General features: G+C 47.5%; 11 protein-coding genes across 12 annotated transcripts; 4 read left to right on the top strand and 7 right to left on the bottom strand.

Annotated features, from left to right (window-relative positions):
- Window position 1: 1 nt before the first annotated feature.
- On the bottom strand, window positions 2-1,695 carry RanBP3 (ran-binding protein 3). Its single transcript, XM_017153249.3, has 2 exons — window positions 1,542-1,695; window positions 2-1,415 (listed from the first exon to the last, which is right to left on the bottom strand). The coding sequence occupies exons 1-2, from the start codon at window positions 1,555-1,557 to the stop codon at window positions 76-78; spliced, it is 1,356 nt and encodes a 451-aa protein (XP_017008738.2). The 5' UTR covers window positions 1,558-1,695; the 3' UTR covers window positions 2-75.
- A 21-nt stretch (window positions 1,696-1,716) lies between these two features.
- Window positions 1,717-3,349, top strand: Rpt5 (26S proteasome regulatory subunit Rpt5). The gene is made up of 3 exons (XM_017153250.3): window positions 1,717-2,066; window positions 2,132-2,552; window positions 2,614-3,349. Exons 1-3 carry the CDS (start codon window positions 1,857-1,859, stop codon window positions 3,267-3,269), a joined length of 1,287 nt encoding a protein of 428 aa, XP_017008739.1. The 5' UTR covers window positions 1,717-1,856; the 3' UTR covers window positions 3,270-3,349.
- An 87-nt stretch (window positions 3,350-3,436) lies between these two features.
- Hrd3 (HMG-coA reductase degradation 3) lies at window positions 3,437-7,004 on the bottom strand. Its single transcript, XM_017153248.3, has 7 exons — window positions 6,155-7,004; window positions 5,355-6,100; window positions 5,117-5,291; window positions 4,909-5,057; window positions 4,516-4,850; window positions 4,092-4,296; window positions 3,437-4,030 (listed from the first exon to the last, which is right to left on the bottom strand). Exons 1-7 carry the CDS (start codon window positions 6,582-6,584, stop codon window positions 3,623-3,625), a joined length of 2,448 nt encoding a protein of 815 aa, XP_017008737.2. The 5' UTR covers window positions 6,585-7,004; the 3' UTR covers window positions 3,437-3,622.
- Window positions 7,005-7,280: 276 nt separating this feature from the next.
- Window positions 7,281-8,625, top strand: PTPMT1 (protein tyrosine phosphatase, mitochondrial 1). The gene is made up of 4 exons (XM_017153252.3): window positions 7,281-7,527; window positions 7,773-7,916; window positions 7,983-8,300; window positions 8,360-8,625. Exons 1-4 carry the CDS (start codon window positions 7,516-7,518, stop codon window positions 8,486-8,488), a joined length of 603 nt encoding a protein of 200 aa, XP_017008741.2. The 5' UTR covers window positions 7,281-7,515; the 3' UTR covers window positions 8,489-8,625.
- SdhD (succinate dehydrogenase, subunit D) lies at window positions 8,621-10,077 on the bottom strand. The gene is made up of 4 exons (XM_017153253.3): window positions 9,918-10,077; window positions 9,707-9,825; window positions 9,453-9,640; window positions 8,621-8,914 (listed from the first exon to the last, which is right to left on the bottom strand). The coding sequence occupies exons 1-4, from the start codon at window positions 9,958-9,960 to the stop codon at window positions 8,710-8,712; spliced, it is 555 nt and encodes a 184-aa protein (XP_017008742.2). The 5' UTR covers window positions 9,961-10,077; the 3' UTR covers window positions 8,621-8,709.
- Window positions 10,078-10,343: 266 nt separating this feature from the next.
- udt (protein undicht) lies at window positions 10,344-12,823 on the bottom strand. The gene is made up of 4 exons (XM_017153416.3): window positions 12,617-12,823; window positions 12,099-12,517; window positions 11,231-12,042; window positions 10,344-11,171 (listed from the first exon to the last, which is right to left on the bottom strand). The coding sequence occupies exons 1-4, from the start codon at window positions 12,663-12,665 to the stop codon at window positions 10,589-10,591; spliced, it is 1,863 nt and encodes a 620-aa protein (XP_017008905.1). The 5' UTR covers window positions 12,666-12,823; the 3' UTR covers window positions 10,344-10,588.
- Window positions 12,824-13,864: 1,041 nt separating this feature from the next.
- Lsd-1 (lipid storage droplet-1) lies at window positions 13,865-16,871 on the top strand. 2 transcript variants are annotated; one of them, XM_017153284.3, is made up of 8 exons: window positions 13,865-14,018; window positions 14,086-14,384; window positions 14,450-14,660; window positions 14,956-15,033; window positions 15,348-15,532; window positions 16,083-16,273; window positions 16,332-16,509; window positions 16,569-16,871. In XM_017153284.3, exons 1-8 carry the CDS (start codon window positions 13,874-13,876, stop codon window positions 16,722-16,724), a joined length of 1,443 nt encoding a protein of 480 aa, XP_017008773.2. In that variant the 5' UTR covers window positions 13,865-13,873; the 3' UTR covers window positions 16,725-16,871. The 2 variants fall into 2 exon arrangements, with proteins under 2 accessions (XP_017008773.2, XP_070072247.1); XM_070216146.1 differs by lacking the exon at window positions 14,956-15,033.
- Window positions 16,719-19,002, bottom strand: LOC108065341 (probable oligoribonuclease). The gene is made up of 2 exons (XM_044395674.2): window positions 18,225-19,002; window positions 16,719-18,169 (listed from the first exon to the last, which is right to left on the bottom strand). Exon 1 carries the CDS (start codon window positions 18,879-18,881, stop codon window positions 18,267-18,269), a length of 615 nt encoding a protein of 204 aa, XP_044251609.2. The 5' UTR covers window positions 18,882-19,002; the 3' UTR covers window positions 16,719-18,169; window positions 18,225-18,266.
- LOC108065225 (probable oligoribonuclease) lies at window positions 16,926-17,453 on the bottom strand. Its single transcript, XM_017153151.2, has one exon. It carries the CDS (start codon window positions 17,451-17,453, stop codon window positions 16,926-16,928), a length of 528 nt encoding a protein of 175 aa, XP_017008640.2.
- A 30-nt stretch (window positions 19,003-19,032) lies between the features above and the next one.
- On the top strand, window positions 19,033-20,730 carry LOC108065340 (dnaJ homolog subfamily C member 8). Its single transcript, XM_017153286.3, has 3 exons — window positions 19,033-19,215; window positions 19,355-19,675; window positions 20,192-20,730. Exons 1-3 carry the CDS (start codon window positions 19,147-19,149, stop codon window positions 20,564-20,566), a joined length of 765 nt encoding a protein of 254 aa, XP_017008775.1. The 5' UTR covers window positions 19,033-19,146; the 3' UTR covers window positions 20,567-20,730.
- Window positions 20,654-25,733, bottom strand: tst (superkiller complex helicase subunit twister). The gene is made up of 3 exons (XM_017153283.3): window positions 23,333-25,733; window positions 21,709-22,776; window positions 20,654-20,964 (listed from the first exon to the last, which is right to left on the bottom strand). Exons 1-3 carry the CDS (start codon window positions 25,646-25,648, stop codon window positions 20,761-20,763), a joined length of 3,588 nt encoding a protein of 1,195 aa, XP_017008772.2. The 5' UTR covers window positions 25,649-25,733; the 3' UTR covers window positions 20,654-20,760.
- Between the last annotated feature and the right edge of the window lie 192 nt (window positions 25,734-25,925).

Genomic DNA, 25,925 nt, shown 5'->3' on the forward strand with positions numbered 1-25,925 from the left:
GTGTGTGTGTGTTTTGTATTTCTTTCTCCATGTATGAATCGTATAAAAAAGAACAAGAGCGAGCGGCGGCGGCGGTTAATTCTGATCGGTGGACTCCTTGGCCTCGGCCTCGGCATCCTCGCCGCCTTCGTCCACGGGCGGCACACTGACATCGGCGCTGCTGTCTGGCTGGACGAGCACCTTCTTGGGACTCGGCTGTCCGTAGCTATCCGCCTCGGCGGCAATGGCACCCGACGGCCCGGCATCCTCGTCCTCATCATCGTGGGTCGTCGACTCCGGCTGCAGGCTGGCCGCAGCCTCCGAGGCCACGCCGTTTTTCGTCTCCTCCACGGCGCACTCCTCGGGATGCGAGACCTTGCGCTTGGCAATCCGCTCGCCGAGCGCCTTGTGCAGCTGGGCAATGTCCGCCGGCCGGCCCATGGCCAGGAAGATCTTGACCACGCCCGAGTTGTCGATGGCCGTGAGGCGCAGCGACTTCTGGCTAGCCCGCTCCGCCACCATGGCGGCATAGACTTTGGTGTTGAGCAGCAGGCGCAGATTGCCGGACGTGCGGAACACGACGCGCGAGCTGCCCTTGCCGTCCTTGGCGTCGTTCAGGCGCAAACTGCCCCGTCCGCGCTCCTCCCAGTTGCTGTTGAGGAAGGCGAACAGCTTGCAGCTGACGTCGATGATATTGATCTCGTCCTCCTCGCCGGTGAAGGTCTCCACCTCCTCGTACTTGCGCTTCTGGGCGCGGCTCTCCTCGTACTCGCGGGCCACGTCCGTCAGGCTCTTGGCCTCGGCGGACTCCTTGTTGTTGTTGCTGAAGCTGCCGCTGCTGCTGCAGGTGGACGAGGAGGCAGCGGCCTCGCTGGTCTCTGTGGTCTGGGCAGCGTTCTGGATGACGCTGGAGAAGAGCAGCGACGACGATGAGGAGGCGGCGGTGGAGGAGGAAGCGGCCTCCTGGGCAGAGCCCGATCCCGAGCTGCCAGCCGCCTCGGCATCGGGCTCGCCGGCAGCGGTGGCCTGCTCTGGATTGGGGGCCACCACGCGCTCATGGACATTCTGGCCGAAGACGAAGCCGCTGCTCTGGACATGGGGCATGGTGTTCTTGGCGGAGGCAAACATGCTGGAGCGCTCGATGCCGTTGCTGCGCAGCTTGGTCAGCGGATCCGGCCGCTCATCCACCTCCTCGTCATCGTTCTTGTCCTTGTCGCCGGATGACTCGGCGGTGGCCACCACATCCTCGTCGTCCTCCTCGTCCTTGGCCTCGCGCAGAAAGGGATTGTTCAGCAGGGCTCCTTCGTCCGATGTGGAGCTATTGTTGGCGGTGGCGCTGCTGTTGGCCAGCACCGCCGGACGCAGGACGGCACCGCCCAGGCGCGAAGCCTTCAGGGTGAAGCCACCTCGGAAACAGTTAGTTTCGACTGACGCTTCTGGGAGCAGGAGAAAAAACAAGATTCGGTTGTCAGCTTGTAAAGCAGTTTCCAGAGCCGCGATTTCGTCGCTTTTTGGTCAGATTGAGTTACAACTAAATCCGCAGCTGCGGCCGCCACACTTACCATTATTTTCGGACATTGCAAACCTGGCTCTGGCTATTTGCAAGTTGTAAATGTAAATTGCCAAATTTTTTCCAGAAAAGAAGCCTGCCGAACTGTTATCGCTGGGCTATCGCAACTATCGATAGGCGGCACTAGGCACTCCGGCACTCCCGCTTCCCAACACTGGCGCGAGCAGTGTTGCCAACTTGCCGCTGAAAAAACAAGAAATTTACAAGTCATCGACAGAGTGTTTGCCAAAAAACGATCGTCAGTAATTGCATTTAAACAAAGAGTTATATAGTTTAGCGAGAGCAGCAGGCAAGCAGGTTACTAGACATGGCTCAGACTCTGGAGGACAAATCGATCTGGGAGGACGGCGAGGAGTCGCTGGGCGAGGAGGTGATGCGTATGTCCACCGATGAGATTGTGAGCAGGACTCGCCTGATGGACAACGAGATCAAGATCATGAAGAGCGAGGTGATGCGCATCACGCACGAGATCCAGGCGCAGAACGAGAAGATCAAGGACAACACGGAGAAGATCAAGGTAGGCAACCCAGTGAGACACCTCCGCCGGCAAGCGCCTCTTCATCCGCAACTCATCCCCCGCAGGTTAACAAGACGCTGCCCTATCTGGTGTCCAATGTCATAGAGCTGCTGGATGTCGATCCGCAGGAGGAGGAGGACGATGGCTCCGTCACCGTGCTGGACAATCAGCGCAAGGGCAAGTGTGCCGTCATCAAAACATCCACGCGACAGGCCTACTTCCTGCCCGTCATCGGTCTGGTGGATGCGGAGAAACTGAAGCCTGGCGATCTGGTCGGCGTCAACAAGGACTCGTATTTGATCCTGGAGACCCTGCCCGCGGAGTACGATGCGCGGGTCAAGGCCATGGAGGTAGACGAACGACCCACAGAGCAGTACTCCGACATCGGTGGCCTGGACAAGCAGATCCAGGAGCTAATCGAGGCGGTGGTGCTGCCCATGACGCACAAGGAGAAGTTCAAGAACCTCGGCATTCATCCACCCAAAGGTAAGATCTGAAATCTATCCATTAAGTGGGTGTAAATCCAGCTTATCCTTAATCTCTTTAGGTGTTCTCCTGTATGGCCCACCTGGCACTGGCAAGACTCTGCTGGCCCGTGCCTGCGCCGCCCAGACCAAGTCCACCTTCCTCAAGCTAGCCGGTCCCCAGCTGGTGCAGATGTTCATTGGAGATGGCGCCAAGCTGGTGCGCGATGCCTTTGCCTTGGCCAAGGAGAAGGCGCCCGCCATTATCTTCATCGACGAGCTGGACGCCATTGGCACCAAGCGTTTCGATTCCGAGAAGGCCGGCGACCGCGAGGTTCAGCGCACCATGTTGGAGCTCCTCAACCAGCTGGATGGCTTCAGTTCGACGGCAGACATCAAGGTGATTGCGGCCACCAATCGTGTGGACATTCTGGATCCTGCTCTGCTGCGTTCGGGTCGTCTGGACCGTAAGATCGAGTTCCCGCATCCCAACGAGGAGGCGCGTGCCCGCATTATGCAGATTCACTCGCGTAAAATGAACGTGAGCAACGATGTGAACTTTGAGGAGCTCTCCCGATCGACAGATGACTTTAATGGCGCCCAGTGCAAGGCCGTTTGTGTGGAAGCCGGCATGATCGCCCTGCGCCGCTCCGCCAACTCGGTCACGCACGAGGACTTCATGGACGCCATCATGGAAGTGCAGGCGAAGAAGAAGGCTAATCTTAACTACTACGCTTAGGCTAGAAATTTGCAGTTTAACTCCACATTGTCCGCTCCCATTTAAAAATAAACCATGGAAATTTAACATTCTTCAGTTTATCAATCTGCGTTTTGTGATGAAGACTTGTACGGATTTAAAAGGAAATTATATTTAAACCCCTTTTTTCCAAAATAAACAAAAACATATATCAAATGTCGATCGATTCATTGGTTTATCAGTACAACATTCACATTCTGAGTACGATATTTTTTAAATATCTAAAAAGGTCGGTTTTAGAGTTAATAAAAAATATTAAATCGGGCGAAATTAGATGATAAATATTTACACGCACACTAATTAACCTAGAGGGATGATTAACCAATTCACTAAGACTAACCAGTGGGATCGAGTGTGTTGGCGCCATCGGGCGCCGCAGATGTTGAGCTACTGCCGCCCTGCGACGCTGCATCGGCGTTTGATGTGGATGTCGCAGGGGTTTCTGCAGAGGAAGAGGAGGACGGGGTGGCCACTGCAGTTTGAGAGGCAACTGGGGCGGCAGTTGGGGCCCCCAGTGCAGCCTCACCCACTGCAGCTGCTGCTTCTGCTCCCACCGGCGCCAAATTGACTGGCGCGGCAGCAATCTCATCTGCAGCTGGCTGCTGGGCCGGCTGATCCGGCTGCTGGAAAGGTCGCCTCATATACATTATGATGCCCAACAGCAAAGTCAAGACGGTTATCATGTACAAATCCCAATTGGCAGCGATGTTTTCATCCATGTAGAAGATAAATCTGTAAGGTGACTGTAGGAGATAACAACAATTAAAAGATAGTTCACAAGGCAACTAGAGATTTATAGCCCACCTCTTTGATTGACTCAATCTTGGCCAGCATTTGCAGCTTGAAAAGGGCAATGGCCACCGGCACTTTGGCGTCCGAGTTTGTCTCGGCAGCCAGATCGTATAATCTCTTGGCCAAATGCCAGTCTTTCTTCATGCCCAGCCCTTGCTCGTGCATGTAGCCCAGATTAAACATGGCCTGGGCATTGTATTGCTGCTCCGACGCTTTCCTGTGGGATAAATATTAATAAAGAAAAAAAATGTTAATGGTCAATTTGATATTTTTTAAAGATGAAGTTATTCATATCATTTTGATATTATTTGATATGATAAAATATCATGTTGATATTTTTTGATATGAAATAAGGTAGAAATAACCCTATTTCATATCGGTTTGTTTTCTGTGTAGTTAGATAGGTTTTCTATGAGTAATTTAATAGATAACCAACCTGTAAAGAGCGGCTGCAGTCTCGAAGTCCGTAGAAGTACCCCATCCGTAGTAATAATAGTCGCCCAGCTTGACTTGGGCCGCCGAATATCCTTGGCCGGCTGCCCGTTTCCAGTAGTAAAAAGCGCGAATCAGATCTTCGTGCCGATCGTTGAACACATGCACCTCCTCGCGGTCAAGTAAGAAGGCGGCATTACTTTGGGCCACCTCATAGCCCACTTCGGCCATTAGAGAGTACTGCATGTAAGCCTCGTCAATGCGGTTTTTCTTGTAGTCACCGTAGGCATGCATCAGTCGGCTGCTCCAGCGTCCACGCTCTGAGACGGTCTTGAAGAACTGAAATGGGCAAACCAGTTAGTAGCTGATTAACATTTAAAGTGTGCAATAAACTAACCTCTACCGCTGCTGGACATGAGCGCAGCATTCCCATGCCGTAGGCATTCATCACCCCGAGATTATAGTAGGCTAAAACATGACCTGATTGGGTGGCCAGATTGAAATACTTGAGTGCCAGCTTGTAGTCCGTTTTCACACCATTGCCAGCTGAAAAAAAGGTTTTGTTAGGCTATAAAGCAAATTATCTTAAAAATTCCTTAACTTACTGAAATACATGTTGCCCAGCTGCAGTTGTCCATCCACCCATCCTTGATCGGCAGCCTGGGTGAAGTAGGACAAGGCCTTGATCGAATCCTTGGGCACTCCCAAACCCTTAAGGTACATGAGACCCAAACCGCTTTGACCCACTGGATCGCCCATTTCCGAGGCCTTGGAGAAGTACTAAATAAAATAATACACAAAATTAGCAACGACGTAAATCACTGTTATCAATGTTATGCCCACCTTAAATGCCGTATCATTATCAGCCTTAATTTGCTCGCTTCCCTCCAGATAAAGCTTGCCCAAAAATGCAAAGCCAATTGCATTGCCGGCATTGGCAGCCTGTGTGAAGTACTCCAGAGCCTTTTGGTGATCCTGTTGGATGGCCTTGCCGCCCTGGTAATACAGCTGACCCAGTCCCACCTGCGACTGGACGTCGCCCTTGTCGGCCAGCAATTGGTAGTAGTCCACAATCTCGGTCTCATGGCTGCCGGGATTCTCCAGTTCGTCCAGCAGTCGCACGCGATGCACAACCGGTCCATTGGCGAAGGTGATCTTGGAGGCCACCTTCTTGGCCACCCGCTTGTACTGAATCAACGCCTTCTCACAGCTAATGGGCACATTGATGCCGTACAGATAGCGATAGCCCATGGCCATTTGGGCCAGCGTGTTGTCGCCCAGCGAGGCCAGGTTGTAGTGGATCAGGGCCAAGGGTTGGCTCACATTCTTGCCGCCCACACCCGCTGAATAGAGGAATCCCAGGCCCATGTGAGCCTCGGGGACACCCTCGTTGGCCAGGCTCTCGAACTCATCGGCGGCATGGTTGAAATCAAAGTCCATCCAGTGACCCAAAAGGGCGGCCCAGGCCAGTTCCGCCCTGGCCTTCAGGTGATTCAAGGCGGCCGCCTTCTTGAGCAAAGTAAAGGCCACCCTTTTATCCGTGCGCGGCTTGGCCAGCATGTCCATGGCGTTGTCGTACATGGTTTGAGCTGAAAGTACAGGGATCAGAAGGTGCCCAAGAAGGGTTTATCATGACCACTCACCTTCAATCTGCTCGGGCGTGAGTGCCGCCACCTCGGTGGGCTGCCGCTTGGCCTCCAGTCGCTCAATCTCGGCCTTGAGCTTTTGCTGCCTCATCAGACTGTCGTTCCAGAGGCGTTCGAGCAGGGCAGCCGGCATGACCTTCGTCCTGGGAGCAAACTCCGTGGAGTCCTTGGGCTTGGCCGCCTTGCGTTCGTTGCTCTCCGCCGGCAGCCTTGATTCCGACTCGGCTGTGGTCACCTCCTCCGCCTCCGCCTGGCTGGAGGGCTCATTGGGCAGCTGCGTGGGCGTGGCGGTACCTGTTCCGGTGCCCAAACCCGTTCCTGTTCCTGTTGTTCCCGTAGCCTCTGTGTTTGGCCCCTGGAGCTCCTCCGCCCGCAGCTGCCAGGCCAGGAGCAGCGCCAGCAGGCACATCCAACTGTTGGCCTTCATTGTCGCCTAGCTACGTGGTCTCTGGCGGGGATTGGCGATGTGGGCTAACTAGATTTACACCGATAATTTTGATCTTCGCCTGCTTTCTGCCTGCCCTTCCACTTCTGACGTGTTGTGTTATTTACTTCTTATTCCCTGGGACGCAGCGCCAGCGGAGATTTGATTGCCTTATCTCGGTGCGGTCGTTGCTCTAATTATTAGCTCATTTTAGCCACCTTGGCTGGGTGGTTGGAATGCCTGGGCTGTCTTTCCTTAATTTTTCACACGTAAGATTCTTTTTTAATCGGATTTTTTTTGTTGCAATATTTATAGTGCTGCGAACGGGCCAGTGTTGGAAGGTGCCGCATTGAAAACAGTAGAGTCCAAGGGCGGCGCATGTAAATATTCACAGGGGGTGAGAAGGTTAGGCACTGCAAAAAATGTTTGCGATTTAATTGGACTTTTGAGGTAAACAAAATTAATATTATTATTTCTACTTTAGGTAATTTTATTAATTTCTAATAATTATAAGAACGGATTTTTAAATTTTTAAGTAAAAAATCCCAATCATACATTCAATTTAAAAATTAGTTTTCGGGCTTAATTTTTTTTGTCCCTTTGAATAAGTTATTTTTTAGCACAAAAATTTAAAAATATAGATAGCACTTATGGCCCAGCCAGCTGCGATTGGTTTGCTCCGGAAAGACCCCCCTTTTTGGGGGGTTCTGGGCAACAGTTTGCCTGACTGCGCCCCTGCAATTTCCGCCTGTTGTTTCGTTATGCAAAGGAACGCTCAGATTTAACAGAAGGGATTCGGAATTGAAGCTGTTGACGTGCGTTTGGAGGTGATAATTGCGAGCGGGACTAATTAGAATACGAGGAAGGTTTACCGCCCGTGAATCACTCACTTTTGTCTCGATCGATCCCGCCAGTCAGCCGCAGAGCAGCCGGCATGGAGATGAGTGTAAGTAGAAGCAGCGACCTGAGTGGCAGACACCCAGGCCCAAAGCCCAAATACCAAAGCCCCAACCCAAACCAAAAACGAAACCAGTTCCAATCCGCGCTTCAAGCGAGTCAGTCGAACAGCGAATCAGTTTTTAAGCTCGACCGCCAGCGCTGGTGAAAGTTACAGCTGTTGCGATTGCTCCCCTGACCGAATACTCACCTGTCTAAATACCCCACCTGTGACCCCATCATCTGTGATTCCAGGCTGCCATGTTCGCACGCGTCTCCTTCTACCCCACCCTGCTGTACAATGTCCTGATGGAGAAGGCCTCCGCCAGGAACTGGTACGATCGCATCGACGAGCATGTGATACTGGGAGCCCTGCCCTTTCGCAGCCAGGCGAATGACGTAAGTAGTCAGGGGATCACTGGTCAGGGATCCTTTCTAATCCTTGCTTTTAATTTGCTTTCCCAGCTCATTGCCCAGGAGAACATGAAGGCGGTGGTGTCGATGAACGAGGACTACGAGCTGACCGCCTTCTCCAACAACACGGAGAAGTGGAACAAGCTGGGCATCGAGTTCCTGCAGCTGGCCACCACCGACATCTTTGAGTCGCCCAACCAGGAGAAGCTCTTCCGCGGCGTGGAGTTCATGAACAAGTTCCTGCCCCTCAAGCAGAGGATTGGCGGCCTGAGCTCCTCCCAGCTGCCCGAAAACGTGGGCTCCGTCTATGTGCACTGCAAGGCGGGCAGGACGCGCAGCGCCACGCTGGTGGGCTGCTACTTAATGATGGTGGGTAGATCATTAATCTCTACAATGTTCTCAAAAAGCTTAAGCCTCGTAACTTACAGAAAAACGGCTGGAATCCCGACCAGGCGGTGGAGCACATGCGTCAGTGTCGGCCACACATTCTGCTGCACACAAAACAATGGGATGCCCTTCGGTTATTCTACACAAACAATGTGCAGGCCAAGTCATGACCAAAAACCGGACAATAGCCCAAATTTATTGCTTACAGTAGATTACCATACGTAACAAAGGTGCTCTGCCAGTTACCCAACTATTTTAGTGCTGATTTTCTTGTTGAATATACAATTTTCTACAGCTGTTACCTTTATACAATTGTTTATTTACTGCTTATCGCGAAACTATGAATAAATAACTGGTGTTTCGTGGTTCGTCAACTGGTTGCTCAAAGGCCTTAGGCCTTCTTCTCGGCATCCTTGCCCTTGATGGCCCAGAAGCGTTTGATGCCATTGGCCAGACCCACGTCGTTCTGGATGAAGTAGAAGAGACCGCCGAGGGTGGCCACCGAAATGATGATCAGCGCAATGTGGGCCACCTTGGGCAGGACGTTGCCCACGACGGAGGGACGCATGTAGTCCACTACCATGGCCTCAACACCCCTGTTTTTGGAGTAAAGGAGAAAAATGAATAAAGATCTAATGAACAGGCTCAAATTTTAGCATGATATTGTAGCCCTGCGTGAATCATTCAATTTTAGTTTTATCATAGTATGCCATGAAATTTCTGATTTGTTTAATTCAATTCTATGTGAAATAAATTGAATCTTTTTCTAATTCATTTCGAATTGAATAAATGAATGAATAATTTTTATGAATTTTTTAAATTTGCCAGATATTTTTTGTGATTTCTTTTGAGAACAAAAAGTGACAAATTTTTAACAAATCAATGCTAACTGCTTAGAAAATAGAAGTCATGCAGATTTAATCACAAAATTATGGCCCTTTCTTCTTCAAAAGAAATTGTCGTTTGAATTATTTCGGAATTCATGCCATTCATTCATTCAATTCTATTAAACTCAAAATTCAAATTCATGCAATTCTATTAAACTCAAAATTCTAATAAACTCATTTATATAAAACAAATAATTCAAAATAATTCATTGAATCCATTCATGCAGAGCTCTTCATGATATCTTACCAGTGGGTGTGGATAACGACGGAGACGGCCAGGAGGGCGTCCAATACCTGGGATGGGGCGATGAAGGCAGCTGGGATGACGGCCAGGAGTCCCAGGGACACGATGCGCTCCACGGTCCACAGCAGAGTGTGACTTCCTCCGGCGGCGGCCATGCGCGGTGCACTCACGGAGATCTCGCGAGCAACGGGCTGAAAAGGCAGGTGGGGATTGGCATTAGCTATGAGATTCCTGGATTCCCAATTCCAAATATTTACCGCTGCAATCTTGGCCAGAGCCAGGGGCTGAACCACCGCCTTCCGCTGGGCGACATTGGCCACCAAAGTGGAGTAGCTCTTCAGGGGCGTCAGGCGGGCGGACTTAACGAGATTTGCGGCTAATAGCGGATACCAACAAACGGTTTGGTTATATAATAAAAGCTGTTTTCCGACAAATAGTGGGCCAATTGACCAGCCGATGGCTGCTTACCATTGCAACGGACAGCGCCACGCAGGAGCAGCGAGAGGGACATTGTTGGGATGTGTAGAAATTGAGAATTTTCAGCTCAAAATAAAAATCCTATTGCTCCGTGAGACGTTCGGGCCGACTTGATTGAGGAATTATACAACACTAGGAATAGTGTTGCCAGGTGTCTTCGGTTTTTCAGGGTAATCGATTACAGTAAGGGACAAAATATTGGCACAGCATTAATAGCGGTAAAAAATAAATTTAAAACATATTAATAATTTAAAAGAAAAATACCGAATTTTGAGGCTTTTGGGCTCCTAAGTATTTTAGTAATTAATGTGATTTTTTTAGATTTTTATGTCAATCCGTTCTGGGTGAAATTTGCTACTGACCGTTTTTTAGAGGTCCAATTTTATATTAGTTTAGATATATTAAAAAAATAACATATTTAGTTCGAGGCATTTATTTAACTGCTTTAATTATTTGAACAAAACATTTGAGATTCGTTTGGGACGGAATGGCTGTTGCTAAATTCAAGTCTAAAGTGTCTTGATTAACTTACGAACTAAGTTTAAAATTTGCTTAAGACATTCGAAAATTCTAAGGCACGCAATTATTCCTAAAAGTCATTCGATATTGGTTGTAAATTTGTAAATTTCGTTGGATGGAATAGTTAAGAAATACTTTTGATCTTAGTGAGCTACTAAGCTCCTGACCAGCGCACAGGCCACGATAACGAGGCCAGTGAGTTGTAAGTCGAGTGTCGCTGCTCCTGCTCGGTAAAAGTCCCAGTCGAAGACGATATTGGAGGCATCCGATGGCTTCCACGGGTTCAATCCGTCGTCAAAGTACATGGGACAGTCGTCGCGCTCTCTTTCGTACTCCACGGCATCGATGGCCACCGCTGCTCCTTCGGAGTGATTCCACGAGGTCACGTCCTGCTCCAGTTTGCAGAAGGCACCCACAGCCTGCGACATGAGGACGCGGTTGAGGTCGGCGCGCTGATAGACCCAGCAGCGGTACTTGGACAGCGGATCCAGATCGTCGTAGGTGATCAGGTAGGACTTGAGATTCTCCTTCCAGAAGCCAATGCATTTCATGCGGTAATCCGGGTCACTGTAGATATCAACGGGACGACCCAAGTGATCCACGGACAGGCAGTAGTTTTCATCCACAGCCAGCTCCTTTTGGTCAGTATCGCAGACCGACAAGTCGGAGATATTTTGCTTGCAATGGATGTCGGGACGGGGACTCAGCGTTACACCACCAAGGATTCTGAAAGGGATAAACATTATTAAATAGTTCTGTGGTATACTTCTGTGCTAATTACAAACCTCGTTCTGAAAGGATGCTCTCCTCGCTGCGTAAAGTTGAATTTTCCCGCCACAGGACAACGGACGGGCACAGGATTGCGGGCCAAAAAGAGGTCATATTTCCAAGCCTCTGAATTGGGGAACTGAACCCACGAGCAGACCGTGCTGAAGTCGTCCTTGATGACGGCCAAACCCTTGCGGTAGCGAATAATGTTGTGGTGACGGGGCATAAAGTCGAAGCAGACGTAATCCTTCTGGCAACCGTCGACGGTCAGGCGGGCCATCATCACCCGATTGCCACGACGCTCGCGGCAAACGTAAATCGTCTTGCGGTAGCGCGCCTTGTCCGGATAGTAGGTCTCGTTGATGTGCGTCTCACTGATCGAGACATCAGCATCAATATTAGCAGTGTTTACCCATTCGCCGCTGAAGTTCTGGGGCAACGTGCAGCCCGGCTCCACAAATTCCGCCTTCACGGGCGTCAGTTTCAAACGCTCGGGTGAAGTTTCTGGCGTCTTAAGCGTATTACATTCAGCCGTAATGGAAACACCCACGTAAAGATCGTCGTCACGATTCTTGAGGAAGCAGCGGTACTTCTCATCCTTACGCGATTCCTTTGTGTTCGCGACGGCAAAGTAGTGGTTCTTGCCCACAAACCAATCGCCCAGGCAGCTGAACTCCACGGTGCCGGTGAAGGTGCCCTCCATGCCCTCGCACTGCTGGTAGGTGACGTTGAACTTCTGGTTCTGGATCAAGAACTGGGTGCCCGCCGTTTGGCAGGACTGAATGCGAGCATCCGGCTTGTCGCAGACGCCAGTGAAGCGGAAACGGTTCTGCAGGAAGAGAAATTTTAAATCTAGAGTATAAATGGTGCTTAGAAATAACTCACCTGATAGGTGAAATGCCAGACGCCCTCCAAGGAGGAGCGGCAGTTAATAGGCACAAAGTTCTCGTTGAAGAGCGTGATCAGCTGCTGGTCGTCCTTGACCCCACGGCACACATAGTCCACGGTGGGCTCCTGGCCATCGGGAATGCCCACGCAGGGGCCCTCGAACTTCTCGAACACATTTAGGGTGCGGATGATGGTCCTCACGCAATGGTAGCAGTCCTTGGAGCGCTCCTTGAACACAAAGGAGTACTCGTCGCCCTTGTGGCGCATGTAGTTGATGCAGTAGCCCCGGCTGGACATCGAGGTGGCGTCGATCACGGTCAGCGTGGGCAGGCCCGTTTCCCAGGAGAACCATGATCCCTGCAGGATCTTCGGTATGATGCAGTTGTCCCTCTGGATTTGGTTGTACTGGCCGAGAGCTGTAAAATAGGAGTGAAGCGTTAGTTTTGGGTGGCCCATCCACATGATTCACTTGGAGCGCCGAGCCTTGGGTGTGGCTTGGGAATCGAACCACTGACCTGAGCCCAGGAAGCCCGCCAGGCAGAGAACACCCAAGTAGTATTGCATTTCGAGTGTGGTGTCTCCAGAACTAGCAACTAAACATATTTTGTGTTGCTCTACTTTTAAATGGAAGCAATAAAAGCGGTTTTAATCTTTAACAATTGCAAAACGCGCAACAAACACAAGTTACCAATAAACCAAGCCGACTTTCACAACACTGACTTAAGCGCAATCGGTTCAACACTGATAAATCGATTAATTGACCGTTACTTTTTAAACTGAAAACTATCAACAATGTTTTGAATATATATTTAGAAAGTATGTTTTTTAAAACTATTTTACTGAGTAATCATGATCCTAATTATGAGAAATACTAAACTTTAGAAAATACTTGTTACGAGATTTGAAAAATAATCACTAAAAACATCTAACAAGCTACAACAATTCCCAAAAATCTTTGAATCTAAAGAACTTTGCTTTATCTAAACTGTGCGCATTGGAGTGTTTTTATATTTAAACCATTTGTCGTACAGTTCTGCCGGATGAAAATCCTATATTATTTTAACATCTTATTAGTCTTCATCTATCATCTTTACGACTCAACCTCAGACAACAAAGAGCTGTAAATGATTAACCCACCAATGTAATATAATAACAGATTCAGAATATTAAGAATCCGTATTTTGTCCAGAGCTCTTAATTAAATTTCCAATAAATGGTAATTCAAAACCGGAAAATTAAAATTGTTCCCTGATATTTCAAATATTTGCGATGTTACCCCTTAAAAAATTAAAAACCTGCCTTGTCAAAAGGTTTTTTTAAACCCTTAAAAAAGAGGGTATAGTATTTTTTATTCGAGATCGACTTAAACACCCTTTTGCATTGGCGGGTTAACATAAACGCTGTCTGGAGCAGCAGAAACGAGAACATCGAACCCGAACCCGAACACCCCCGCAATTACTGAGTCGGCTGCAGTTTGGACCTTTTCGTCACTTGTCCCGCAATTAGCACACTAAATTTCGCAAGTACCGCTGCTAATCGGGTGATTTGTGGTGCGATTATGATCACCGTTGAGATATCTTGGGAATGTGATTCACATGCACGGAGTTCCTAAGCTGCAGCCACTTATATAGCGGTTCGAACTTTGGAACCCCATACCAATGTGAATGGCGTGTTTGCTGATAAGTCCGGCGAAGCGTCTAGGTGCACGGTGTTTGTGCCTCCATCGGATGGAATCGTGGAATCGTTGTCAGATAACAAAGGTCAGCCTGGGCATGATCAGTCAGCGCTGGGCGATTTGGGAACCAAGTCTATATGGTGGCAGCTCGATCGGAGGCCTGCCAGTATCAATTGAGCCGGCGACAGCAACAGTTCTCTCATCTATCCGCGCAAATCCCCAAGAAATCCAAATTCAAATGGGTTAGTGACACGCGTTGCCTGGGAAGGTTATACCCCTCTAATAACACGATCCTTGAAATCCACTTAGCAACTGCAACCAGCGGCAGTGGACTCCATCTGGAGGCCATCGATCGCATTGGCTCCATTCCCCTGGTGGAATCCAGCGTGAAGCGAGTGGAGACCATCTACGACAAGGTCAAGAACAACAATAGGCTCTTCTCCTGGTACTTTGAAACAGCCGAGGCTACTATCTCAGCGGCCTATGAAACCATCCAGCCGGCTGTAAAGCTCTTTGAGCCCTCCATTCAGCGCCTGGACAACGTGATGTGCAAGAGCCTGGACATCCTGGAGCAGCGCATTCCACTGGTCTACCTGCCGCCCGAAATGGTAAGTAAACGGATAGGTTACTCTCCCCCATTCGCTGACAAAAGGGCATCCTTCTCTGCTTGAAGATGTACTGGAACACCAAGGAGTACATGTCGGATCATCTGGTGCGGCCGGTCCTCAAGCGCGCCGACTCCGTCAAGCTGATCGGGAACGCGGTCCTCGAGAGCCCGCTGACCACCTACGCCGCCGATCGCATCGATGGCGCCTTCACAGCCGGGGACAAGTTCGTGGACAAGTACCTGGTGCCTATTCAAACAGATCAGGATCAGACTGATGGTGAGTTATTGGGTTACCTAATTAAAAAGTGGGTCAGGGTGGGTCCACATTTCTGAAAAAAACAGCTTAATAATATTGAATTATAGAATGCATGTAAATCAAACATTATTCAATTGAAACTTCGTAATAGTCATCTAAACTAATATAAAATACGACCCCTAAAAAACGGTCAGTAGCCCATTCCACCCAGAACGGATTGACATAAAAATCTAAAAAAATCACATTAATTACTAATACATTATATTTTGGAAAATCACGCTTTTGTTAAATGTTTTAATATTCAAAATTATTGTAGTTCGAAAATTGCTTTCGACCCTGGATGGTCACATTTCACCGATTCGACTACAAATAACACGAATGTTTGGCCAAAAAAGTTAGTATACAACATTTTTCCCTTAAGTTAATTAAACTTCATCGTGCGTAGAAAACTAAAAAACAAAGTCAAGTTAAGAATGAAAGAAAGAAATTGAGCCTTCAGGCAAATCACCTCAAGGTGCACTCATCTCATAGTTTATTTTTAAATGCCGACGTTGTCGGGGAGGTTATCTCGGGGAATTGCGAACTCATTGGAATCTGAAAGCTAGAGAAAGTGGCGATAAGCTCTGGTCGGGATCCGGCGAGATCCGCTCTCGCGGTTACACAAAAAACACAAAAATCACTTGCTTATTCCGAATATCCGCTTTGCAGCCCCGCAGGAGGATGATAACGAAGCGGTACCGGACGAGCGGGGCGCCATCAAGGCGATCCATCACGGTCAACGCTTCTCCCGCAAACTGAAGCGACGACTCACCCAACGGACCATCGCCGAGGCCCGCGCCCTCAAGAAGCAGAGCAAGGAGGCTATCCACGTGCTCTTCTATGCCGCAGAGCTGGTCAGTATATAGCCTTTTTCAATTACTTTTAAAAACACCCAATTCCTTAAAACAATTTTTTTTCTAAAATGATATAAAAATTTGGTTTTTATCTAGTTCATGCTGAAAAACAAAAATATCTTATTTTTCTAAAGTATTACTTGTTTTTAAAAATGAATTCCTAAGTAGTTATATGTAGTAAGCACATCCAGAATAATTAAAGAAATACATATTTACACTTTTACTTTTTTTACATATTTATTTTATTAACTTAACAGTTAAAAAAATATATATTTTTTATTTATCTGGATTGTAACACAAAAATTATTACTTATGATTTAAGACAACAAGTTAAATTTACCTTTTACCTTGAAATTTTGATTAAGTAACTTAGAATGAATACGGTCCCTGAAAAATCCTGTTGGATTTTAGTCCTAATAAATATGTATTTTGTTCTGGGATATATTTTTTTTTGGCTTACCCCCAATGATATTAATATTTGAAAAAACCCCAATAGTTTGGTTAACCTATATTTAGATACCTCTAACCAGATTGAATTTTTTTCCCTCAGATTGCCACCGATCCCAAGCAGGCCGTTCAAAAGGCCAAAGAACTGTGGGTCTATCTCAGTGCAGATGAGCCCGAGAATCAGGCCAGGCCAGCCACCCTGGAGCAGTTGATAGTGCTCCTGACCCGCGAATCGGCCAGGCGAGTGGTGCACCTGGTGAATTTCAGCGCCCATGTGGCAGCCAACATACCCAGGTTAGTGGAGAAAGAAATCTCCTTACTGCTCCAACTAAGCTCTTTTCAATCCTGACAGAAACCTGGCACACACAACGACAGAGGTGGCCCACCAAATCATATATATCAACCACCGGATAATCACAATCTCCCGGCTCGACAAGGTGAAGACCCTGTCCAAGGAGGAAGCTGAATCTCTCTTCAAGCGAATGCTGGCGTTCTACGGAAGCCTGCAGGGTCTGACCAACACCTACCTGGTAAGAAGGGATAAAACTTCTAATTTAAACTTGAAAATCACATAAAATGCGCCCAACAGGAACGCGTGGCCAGCTTTCTATCCGGACGCATGGAAGCCGAGAAGGTGACGGGCAGCGATAGCGGCAATTCCAATTCCAACCACAGGTCCTCGCGGAGGAGGCAGGAGCCGAACCATTATTCAGCCGCCCACAATAACATCAACGGCGTCTACTAGCATTGAGTTCTTTATTGCCATCGTATTCTTATTTCTTATGATAGAGTTCTGTTTCTCCGTGCATATACGGAAAATTCAGTAAGCCCTATTGTTTATATTTTTTTTACACAAAATGCATTTGCCAATAAATATAAGCCCATAATCATATTTGGCACTTTATTTATTTTTAAATTGATAGGGGTGAGCTACTAATGGTAGAAATTAAACCTTAGGCCCACAAAGTTTCTTTATTTCCCCCTTGTAAAAGTTTAACTCATTGATATTAAACAAAAGGTCGTCCCGGCAGCGGTTGTTAGTTATTATCTTAGGTCCTTCATCTGGAGAATATCGCCTGACCAGTTGGACAAAATTCAAGTTCATATAGTCATCCACAGATGGCATGTACTTTTTGATGAAAGGTCGCTGCATGTGGATAGATTCGCCGGCTATGGGGCAAGCCTTTCTTGGCACATTCTTCTTGAGGTAGTTTAGCACCAGATCCTCCGCCTGCTCCGGCTGTACTTTAGGGCAGTCCCAGCAGTCCAGCAGTCCCATTCCTTTGAGGATAAAATACCATTCCGATTTAATCGTATAATAAACCTCAGGCGGATAATTAATGGCAAAATAGGGACCCTCGGATTTGATGTTCGCATCCTTGTCCGTAATAAAACAGGCGAAACATAGTATTTTATCAGTTTCCTCGTCGTATCCTGAGACTTCCATGTCCATCCAAACTATGTCAGTGCTCATTTTGGTCAACTAAATTGATTTTTCCTGAATCCGATCAAGCGAAGCGACGCGGTAACAATGAGTGCTCATTGTTTTCCTCATTGGGGTTTATAACGATTAGATAGCCAGTGGTCATAAAGATGTATTTTATAAGTTGTGATAGTATTAATACATTAATGACTTTACGATTTGCACGTACCTACTTCAAATATTTGTTAGCCTCTCTTTGAGATTTTTATTTTCAAAGCACTATTGATATTACCGTTTTGAAACTTAACAAATATTATTCTCTTTAATCTTATGCGCAAACTGCATACAAATCATACAATTTGGAAGATAGATACGACTCTTTTAATCTTGTATTTTTTATTATTTTTTGAAAATAGCTAAAAATTACAATTTTAGCCGCTTTTTCCACCTTTTCATACAAAATTTTACTGAGATCGTTCCATTCAAAAATCATAAAAAATACAAGGTAAAATATTTTGAATTTTTTTTTGCAGTTATTATTAATTCTGATAAAAACTTTGCATCAAAACATTTTTGTTTTAAGCCCCAGGAAAAAAGTTGAAAATTTGACTTTTACAAAATTTGCTCACTTTTCAAAGGGGTCTTAATGGGTTAAGAACATTTTTATATTAAAAGTTCAAAATGTGACTACAGTTAACATCCAAGTCTGTCAAAATAATTATGCCGACTAGTGTATATCGCTTATTCTGGGTTCCTGGTCTCATAATCTGAATGTACTAATTTGATTAACTGACTATTCAGAGCAGTCTTTGGAAGTCTTACCTAAACTGTCTTAGGATTACAATCTAAAACTTTTCCCACAATTTACTTGAAGAAGTTCGCTTTGTAGTACTTGAGTTCGCTGATGCTCTCGAGGATGTCGTCCAGGCTGCGATGGGCGAAGGACTTCTTGGGGGCGGCCTTTGCCAACTCGGGGCGCCACCGCCTGGCCAGTTCCTTGATGGTGGACACATCCACGATGCGGTAATGCAAATACTCGTCCACCGACGGCATGAATCTCCTGATGAACAGTCGGTCCATGTAGACGGAGTTTCCGGCGAGTGGGCAGACGCGCCTTGGGATGTTCTCCTTGAGATAGGTTAGCAGCAGATCGGAGGCTTGATCTGGCTTTATATCCGATCTCTGGCAGCGATCCACTAAACCAGATTCGTAGTGGTGCTTCATGCACCACTCGTTCATCGTGTCGTACACCTCCTGCGGATGGTTGATGGCGAAGCAGGGTCCCTCGGACTTTACGTTCAGATCCTTGTCCGTTATGATGCAGGACACCTCCAGGATTTTGTCCTTTTCGATGTCCAGACCGGTCATTTCCAGGTCCATCCACACGATGTCCGTGTCCAGGCCACAAGCACTCTGGCTGCTGCTCATTCTGCGAGTTCCCAGGATCCGACGGCCCACAAACAATCCCAAACGTTGCATTTATTGGTTTAACTCTGGAGTTACGTTATTTATTTTCAGGTGAAAAGAGCGGGCGGGCACCATGTGTTCGATAACTATTCGATAGCAATATTCGATAAGAGTGAGAAATGCCAGGTGAGCTGCCATTTTACAACACTAGAAACCAAGTACTCGATATATCGATACTATCGCGTGTGGTTGGGCCAGCTCTAGAGACGTGCATTTTTATCACAAATTATCACAAATTGTTAGGGAAAACGCAAAAAGCGTTGCTATTGTCGCAGCCATGTCCTCCTCGTCGACCAGAGACCAGCCGGGAACTTCCCAGGAGACCTTCGAGGACTTTTACTCAGAAGTAAGTGTGGCGGGCGGGACAGCAGGCCCAGCTTTTGCTGCGGGTCTCTGGCTCCTCCCCCATGGGCTGCCGCTCAAAACTAAACTAAACCATTATTATTATGTACACTTGAGTAAATGATTTTGTGCCTATATTGCAGGTGAAAGAAATTGAAAAACGTGATTCAGTTTTAACTCCTTCTCAACAAATTGATCGTTTACTTCGTCCAGGTTCAACGTACTTCAATCTCAATCCGTTTGAGGTGCTCCAAATCGAGCCCGAGGTCGAGGTGGCGGACATAAAAAAGCGCTACCGCACCTTGTCGATCCTCGTCCATCCAGACAAGAATCCCGACAACCAGGAGCGCGCTCAATTGGCATTCGACATTGTGTCGCGTTCCTGGAAGATCCTGGAGAACGAACTCACGCGCAAGAGGTGTCTGGAGGTGTACGAGGAGGCCAAGGGGCGAACGGATCAAATGGTGAGTTCTCTGTTCTTAGGAACTCCGAGTCAAAGCAGCCTTATCGGGGAACTATCTATATGTACAGTTCTCTACCAGGGCTAGCAAAATCCCTGTGGGAGGTCCCCAGATCTATAGTACATTCATACACTTATATATTTATTTATTTCTTATTTCCTGGTGCTACAAGGAGTCACAAAAACAATATTAGGAATAATGAAAATAAGGTCCCTACTTATATTACAGTTTTACAATTGTATCTAACATTTAATACAATTAACAATTAGAACTGACGGTTCAAAAAATTGTTGAAAATTTAAATAGTTTTGTATTTAATTTAAATTAATATGTAGATATCTAGTAGATATTATTTACATCCTACAAATGAAACCCCCACTTTTAAGAGCTGATTTCTTTCTACATATTATGTAGATAACTAGTAGTTATTATCTACATTCTACAAATAAAATCCGCCCTTCTAAGAGCTGCTTTCTCATAATCAACAACGTTTTATTAAACATTTCGTTTGCCTTTCAGATTGCAGAGAAGCGAAAAAAGCTGAAAAAGGAGGGTCGGCCCACAGAGCCAATACCCGAGGATGATCCCACCAAGTACAAGCACGCCATCTACGTGATGGTCATGAAGCTGTTCGCCGACATGGAGCGCCGGCGGCAGAAGCTCGACCAGCGCGACCAGGAGGAGCGCAAGAGGAAGCGCGAGGGGGAGATCGAGGAGGAGGAGCGGATCAAGGCGGACCGCGAGTGGCAGCAGAACTTCGAGGAGTCGCGCCAGAGCCGCGTGAACAGCTGGCATGACTTCCAGTCGGGCGCCGGGAAAAAGAAGAAGGCCAAGAAACAAAAGCACATGACCGGCATGATGGTGCCGCCCAAGTTCAAGCCAGAGTCGCGATAATATTGCTTCCCAGCGCGGCGCCGATCCCTCACTATCACTATCGCCAGACCGACCACCTCCGCCTTCCTGCGTCGCGTTGCACATAAATATTTTTACATTTTTTTATAAGTATCCTTTGGAATTGTAATTGACACACGTGCATAATTTATAGATGTAAGAAATCACATTTCTGTCTCGTCTTTCCTTTCCACCGCCTAAAGTTCCGTGTACAGGGAGGCGGTGAATACAATGTCGCGCTTGATGGCCGCCGACGCCTCTTCCATCTTGGACTGCAGTCCAGGATTGCCAATCCGAATGGCGGCCGTCTTAACATCACGGAGGGTTTCGTCCAGCTGCTGGATGCACCGCACAATGATGCCCTCCTGCACCTCAGTCAGCTTCATAATCTCAGCAAAGGGCTGTAAATCAGTTTAATTAGTAAATTATATGGAATACATCTTAGTAAATAGATAGTAGAGCCCTGCGTGAATCATTCAATTTTTGTTTTATCATAGTATGCCATGAAATTTCTGATTTGTTTAATTCAATTCTATGCACGGTTGCCACTTCAAAAAATGTTTATGAGCCAATTTGAATAAAAAAGAGCCAAATTTTTACCATATACCAAATTACCATATACCAAATTACCATACCAGCGGAACAATTTAGTTTCGATCTGGGTTTCAGACATTAATCTCTTTTAAAATTGCAAAAAAAAATGCATCAATAAAAAAATTACTTCGTCTTTTTCAAGTTTAAAATATTTTTTATCGCTATTATAGCAAAAAAGAGCCAAATTCAATGAAAATGGGCCAAAGAGCCAACGCGAAATAAATTGAATGTATTTCTGATCTATTTTGAGTTGAATGAATAAATGAATAATTTTTATAAATTTTTTGAATTTGCCAAATTTTTTTTTTGCTTTCTTTTGAGAACAAAAAATGTAAATTTTTTAACTAATCAATATTAACTGCTTAGTAAATAAAATTCGTGCAGATCTAATCACAAAATTATGGCCCATTCTTCTTCTAAAGAAATTTTCGTTTGAATTCATTCAATTCTATTAAACTCCAAAATTCTAATTAACTCATTCATATAAAACAAAAAATTTCAAATAATTCATTGAATCCATTCATGCAGGGCTCTAAAAGATAGTTAGTTACCTTATTTCTGGCCCACTCATAGACCACCTCGAGCAGGCCGAAGTTGAGACGATTCTCCGCCTCGATTGCAGCCTGGAAGCGCTGCTCCTCAGCAAGAATGGTATCATTGATCTTCTCAAAGTCCGCCACGCACTTCTTTAGGGGCTCCGGAATGACCGGTTCGCCCTGGATCTTCGCCTGGAAGACGAGGCCGGAGAGCAGGGCGGCTATCTCAGCCGGCTCTAAATCATTAAACATATTGCACAGAATGAGCTCAGTGATCAGCAGCTCGTTCTGGCCCATCTCACAGGCCACCTTTCCCTTGAGCGTGACCTCGTCCAGTTCGTCTATGTATTTGAGAGCCCGGAGAACCTGCAGCTTGTTGCAGTAGTCCGGATAGAGGGTCAGATTCTTGGCCGAGTTCTTGAAGCGCAACTCCTCGATGTGGATCTCCAGCATCCGCCGCTCGTAGACCTTGGCGAACTCCTGTTCGAAGCCAGCGATATTCGTGTGGGGAAGCAAATCTCCCACCTGGCGGCACAGGTGATCCACGTAGTTCAGCATCGCCACCTCGCTGTCTGCGTTCACGTTAATCTCCTTGGACAAATTAACGTACTTGATGCTCTCCGGACTGGCGATATAACTCTCATTCAGCTGATGCAGCTCGGTCACAGCCTTGACCACCGTTCCACCGGGCGGCGTGTCCTTGAAGCGCTCCAGCTGCCGCTGCTCCCAGTTTCGGATTATAACATCCGCATCCACTTTAAACGAGTTCTTGGTGATGCTTATAATGTCCATGGCCTTGATGTCTAGAACAGTGTGTCCGCCGATGCCCTCGGGCTGGAAGAATTTGTTCTTGAGCGTCAGGGAGAGTATTTTGTAGTAGAGTTCGCCCCGCTGGAGGCTGTCGCTGTCCTTGGCCTTGAACTGATGGTCTAGGACTAGCACTTTATAGACGGTATCCTTGCCTGGCACGGATTTTGTGTTGAGTAGAATGGCCAGCTTATTGTAGTGCTTTCCCTGGGTGATCACGATGACGCGGCCAACTTTCAGCTCCTTCTGGATCTTCGGCTGGGTTACAATGAATTTCTGAAAAAAAAGGATTAGGTTAAGTACACAATATGTTGCTGTCTTCGATAGTGTTGAGTTGCTCATGAGTGAGTGAACAAAAAAGAGCTGCTCACTAAACTGAGTGAGTGAACATGTTCCTTCCAACTTGTTCTTTATGTGTTCACTTGTTCATTTTTGCTCTCTTACTTGCTCTTTTTGGTTCACTTGTTCAGTTTGGCTCACTTATTTGCTCTTTTTTGTTCACTTTTTTAGTTTGGCTCTCTTATTTGATCTTTTTAGTTCACTTGTTCAGTTTGGCTCTCTTATTAGTTCACTTGCTCAGTTGCTCTCTTGCTGTTTTTGGCACAAAAAGTATTTTTTTTACTTTTAGGATGCATTTTGCATACGGTTTTACAGACAATGAGCTGTTTTCTCAGAGCCAATGAAAAAGTTAAGGACAGAACAAGTGAGCAAGTGAACAAGTGAACAATGAACAATGAACAAGTGTTTACTCATTAGGGAAAAAAGAACAAGTGAACATGTTCACCCAAATGAGCAGTTTTTACCCAACACTAATCTTCGATCAATGACCCACCATGATGCGGTGCTTCTCCTTCCAGTACTCCACGGCCTTGTCGTAGAAGTTGACCAGCGGCTGCAGGTGCTCGCCGAGAGTTGGCAGCATGGCGAACTTGTCCTCGGCCAGGCGCAGTTGCTTCTGCTGCGTGGGCAGCTGCAGCTTCTGGTTGAACTCCTTGAAGCTGAACTGCATGATATCCTCCACCTTGATGCTCTCGATGCGCAGGCAGGTGAGGATCACGGCATAGCGCAGGATGAACTGCGATTGCAGTTTCTCAGGCAGGCCGAGGATCATGGGCCGCAGCTCCATCGACGGTGGGACGTTACCCTTGCAAAGGATGATCACTGTGCCCGTCTCATCGTGACCACGTCTTCCTGCTCTGCCGGCCATTTGGATGTACTCTCCTGGCTTTAAATTCCGCATCTCCAGACCATCAAACTTCTTGCAGGAATCAAAGACAACCGTCCGCGCGGGCATATTAACACCCATGGCAAAGGTTTCGGTGGCAAAGAGCAGCTTCACCAGTCCATTCTGAAAGAGCATCTCCACGATCTCCTTGAGAATGGGCAGGATGCCGCTGTGATGCACCCCAATGCCGCGCTCCAAGGCGTCTTTGAGTACCAAAACCTGGGGAATAGTGCGGTCTGGCGGCTTCAGTTTGGCCAGGCACTGCAGGAAGAACTTCTGCACAGCGCCCTTCTCCTTCTCCGTGTTCAGATCCACCGACTGCAGGGCAGCCACATTGGAGTCGCAGCGATTTCGGGACAAGGTGAAGGCCACCACGGGCATCTTGTTGTTGCGCCGCAGGAAGTCAATCAGTCCGATCCAGGTGTACTGCTCCTGCTTGGCATTCACGTAGTTCTTGGGACCTCCACCTCCTCCTTTCGCCTTGCCCTGCATCTCCTTCTTGCGCTCCACGGCCTTCTCGTAGTTGCCCTGCAGATATTTCCCCTGGGCGTCGACCAGCAGGAAGATGTCGTCGCGACTCTTGCCACCGGCTCCAGTGTAGAGGAAGTGCGTCAGGGGAACCGGTCTTTTTAGGGTACTAATCACATACACCTTTCTCTTCTTGGTGCTGCCAACCCAGTCGGCCAGCTCCATGGTATTCGGCACCGTGGCACTCAGCATTATGATGTTGACATGATCCGGCAGCAGGATGATGACCTCCTCCCAAACATGACCCCTCTCCGGATTATTGATGTAGTGCACCTCATCAAAGATTACCCACTCCAGATCCCTGGTCACCTCGCTACCGCAGTACAGCATGGAGCGCAGGATCTCGGTGGTCATGATGAGGCAGGAGGCGGTGGGCTCAATCTGCAGGTCGCCCGTTATGAGACCCACATCCTTGAAGGTCTTGCGGAAATCGCGGTACTTCTGATTGGACAGCGCCTTAATTGGCGACGTGTAGATGGTGCGGGTGAGATCCCGCTTGGACAGGGCGATGGCGTACTCGGCTACCACCGTTTTTCCGGCCGATGTGTGGGCCGCCACGAAGACATACTGCCGCTGCTCCAGCTTGAGAATGGCCTGCTTCTGGAAGACGTCCAGCTCGAAGGGGAAATCCATGGCCGGACAGGGAATCTGCTGCTTGAAGTCGTTGATCGGATGGCTGATGTCCACCATCTCGGCCCAGTCGCTCTTGAAGGTTTTGGTAGTCGTAGAGATGTTGAGCACTGGCTTTAGGTCGGTTTTCATGATCTGATCGTCTAAATCCTGGAACTCCTCGGTGGGAAATTGCCTGGGAGTTTGGGGTAGACCAGCAGAGCTTGTCTCCTCTGTGCGGGTAAGCTTCATCCACTCCTGGACGTCCAGATCCTGCTCTAGGTTCTGCAACAGGTCCACATTGCTGGGATCGGGGACAACAGGTGGCAGTGAGGATACAGCAGGCTGCGACTGGGAAAAATCGTGACCAGAACTGAAGCCCGGAGGCACAGACAATAGTTTGTCCCCCAACTGGAAGTTATCCACATCCAGGGCGGCGATCTGCTGGCGCTGCTCATCAAAGCCGCCCGGCCAAAAGGGAAAATTCGAGTGGGAGCCACGCGTCGCCTCCTCCAGCAAACCGGGCTCCCGCTGCATGGACATCGAGTTGTTGGCATTGGCGCCCACATCCTCCACATCCACCTCCACGAACTCCAGTATCTGGCCACTCTGATCCCGGCGAGGAGCCAACTTGGTGCTCCCCGGGCAGCGGGGCACATGCAACAGGCGCATCGCATCGAATTGGCGGGGCAAAACATCGGGCAGCGGATTGTGGAGCGACAACTCCGGACGCAGGATGTAGTTGCGCAGCCGCTCCAGGTTCTCCTCGCCCCTAATCTCACTCATTTTAATCGTTTGTCCTGGCGAAATTAAGTTTGTTTAGAATTTGCCAAGAAGTCAAGCGAAAAGACAATAACAAAGTCGGCAGAACAATTCGATAGACTGGTCACCCTAGGAATCGAGACTCACCCGCGTTCCGAATTTCACCTATTTTGTGGTGAAATCAAAGCGTTTAAATTTTTGGGATTAAGGTTAAATATAATAGGTTATCAGCTTTTGCTTTAATTATTATAATTGATAAGTAAATAAATATGTGGATTTATTCAAGACCTTAATTAAATCC

Source organism: Drosophila takahashii, chromosome 3R (assembly GCF_030179915.1).
Source record: "Drosophila takahashii strain IR98-3 E-12201 chromosome 3R, DtakHiC1v2, whole genome shotgun sequence".
In the NCBI taxonomy this organism is placed as follows: Eukaryota; Metazoa; Arthropoda; class Insecta; order Diptera; family Drosophilidae; genus Drosophila; species Drosophila takahashii.

What these genes read in the sequence shown, in the direction of transcription:
- LOC108065340 (XM_017153286.3), top strand. Translation starts at nt 19,147, where the DNA reads ATGTCCTCCTCGTCGACCAGAGACCAGCCGGGAACTTCCCAGGAGACC. An exon ending in TCGAGGACTTTTACTCAGAA is followed by an intron (nt 19,216 to 19,354) that starts GTAAGTGTGGCG and finishes CCTATATTGCAG; the next exon opens with GTGAAAGAAATTGAAAAACG. An exon ending in AGGGGCGAACGGATCAAATG is followed by an intron (nt 19,676 to 20,191) that starts GTGAGTTCTCTG and finishes TTTGCCTTTCAG; the next exon opens with ATTGCAGAGAAGCGAAAAAA.
- Rpt5 (XM_017153250.3), top strand. Translation starts at nt 1,857, where the DNA reads ATGGCTCAGACTCTGGAGGACAAATCGATCTGGGAGGACGGCGAGGAG. An exon ending in ACAACACGGAGAAGATCAAG is followed by an intron (nt 2,067 to 2,131) that starts GTAGGCAACCCA and finishes CATCCCCCGCAG; the next exon opens with GTTAACAAGACGCTGCCCTA. An exon ending in CGGCATTCATCCACCCAAAG is followed by an intron (nt 2,553 to 2,613) that starts GTAAGATCTGAA and finishes TAATCTCTTTAG; the next exon opens with GTGTTCTCCTGTATGGCCCA.
- LOC108065341 (XM_044395674.2), bottom strand. Translation starts at nt 18,881, where the DNA reads ATGCAACGTTTGGGATTGTTTGTGGGCCGTCGGATCCTGGGAACTCGC.
- Lsd-1 (XM_017153284.3), top strand. Translation starts at nt 13,874, where the DNA reads ATGATCAGTCAGCGCTGGGCGATTTGGGAACCAAGTCTATATGGTGGC. An exon ending in GTGGCAGCCAACATACCCAG is followed by an intron (nt 16,274 to 16,331) that starts GTTAGTGGAGAA and finishes CAATCCTGACAG; the next exon opens with AAACCTGGCACACACAACGA. An exon ending in GTCTGACCAACACCTACCTG is followed by an intron (nt 16,510 to 16,568) that starts GTAAGAAGGGAT and finishes TGCGCCCAACAG; the next exon opens with GAACGCGTGGCCAGCTTTCT.
- tst (XM_017153283.3), bottom strand. Translation starts at nt 25,648, where the DNA reads ATGAGTGAGATTAGGGGCGAGGAGAACCTGGAGCGGCTGCGCAACTAC. An exon ending in AGGAGAAGCACCGCATCATG is followed by an intron (nt 22,777 to 23,332) that starts GTGGGTCATTGA and finishes CTTTTTTTTCAG; the next exon opens with AAATTCATTGTAACCCAGCC. An exon ending in ATGAGTGGGCCAGAAATAAG is followed by an intron (nt 20,965 to 21,708) that starts GTAACTAACTAT and finishes ACTGATTTACAG; the next exon opens with CCCTTTGCTGAGATTATGAA.
- udt (XM_017153416.3), bottom strand. Translation starts at nt 12,665, where the DNA reads ATGCAATACTACTTGGGTGTTCTCTGCCTGGCGGGCTTCCTGGGCTCA. An exon ending in TCTGGCATTTCACCTATCAG is followed by an intron (nt 12,043 to 12,098) that starts GTGAGTTATTTC and finishes CTCTTCCTGCAG; the next exon opens with AACCGTTTCCGCTTCACTGG. An exon ending in GAGCATCCTTTCAGAACGAG is followed by an intron (nt 11,172 to 11,230) that starts GTTTGTAATTAG and finishes TATCCCTTTCAG; the next exon opens with AATCCTTGGTGGTGTAACGC.
- Hrd3 (XM_017153248.3), bottom strand. Translation starts at nt 6,584, where the DNA reads ATGAAGGCCAACAGTTGGATGTGCCTGCTGGCGCTGCTCCTGGCCTGG. An exon ending in ATAATGATACGGCATTTAAG is followed by an intron (nt 5,292 to 5,354) that starts GTGGGCATAACA and finishes TATTTTATTTAG; the next exon opens with TACTTCTCCAAGGCCTCGGA. An exon ending in GCTGGGCAACATGTATTTCA is followed by an intron (nt 5,058 to 5,116) that starts GTAAGTTAAGGA and finishes CCTTTTTTTCAG; the next exon opens with CTGGCAATGGTGTGAAAACG.
- SdhD (XM_017153253.3), bottom strand. Translation starts at nt 9,960, where the DNA reads ATGTCCCTCTCGCTGCTCCTGCGTGGCGCTGTCCGTTGCAATG. An exon ending in TGGCGCTGTCCGTTGCAATG is followed by an intron (nt 9,826 to 9,917) that starts GTAAGCAGCCAT and finishes ATCCGCTATTAG; the next exon opens with CCGCAAATCTCGTTAAGTCC. An exon ending in GTCGTTATCCACACCCACTG is followed by an intron (nt 8,915 to 9,452) that starts GTAAGATATCAT and finishes CTCCAAAAACAG; the next exon opens with GGGTGTTGAGGCCATGGTAG.
- LOC108065225 (XM_017153151.2), bottom strand. Translation starts at nt 17,453, where the DNA reads ATGAGCACTGACATAGTTTGGATGGACATGGAAGTCTCAGGATACGAC.
- PTPMT1 (XM_017153252.3), top strand. An exon ending in TTCGCAGCCAGGCGAATGAC is followed by an intron (nt 7,917 to 7,982) that starts GTAAGTAGTCAG and finishes TTGCTTTCCCAG; the next exon opens with CTCATTGCCCAGGAGAACAT. An exon ending in TGGGCTGCTACTTAATGATG is followed by an intron (nt 8,301 to 8,359) that starts GTGGGTAGATCA and finishes CGTAACTTACAG; the next exon opens with AAAAACGGCTGGAATCCCGA.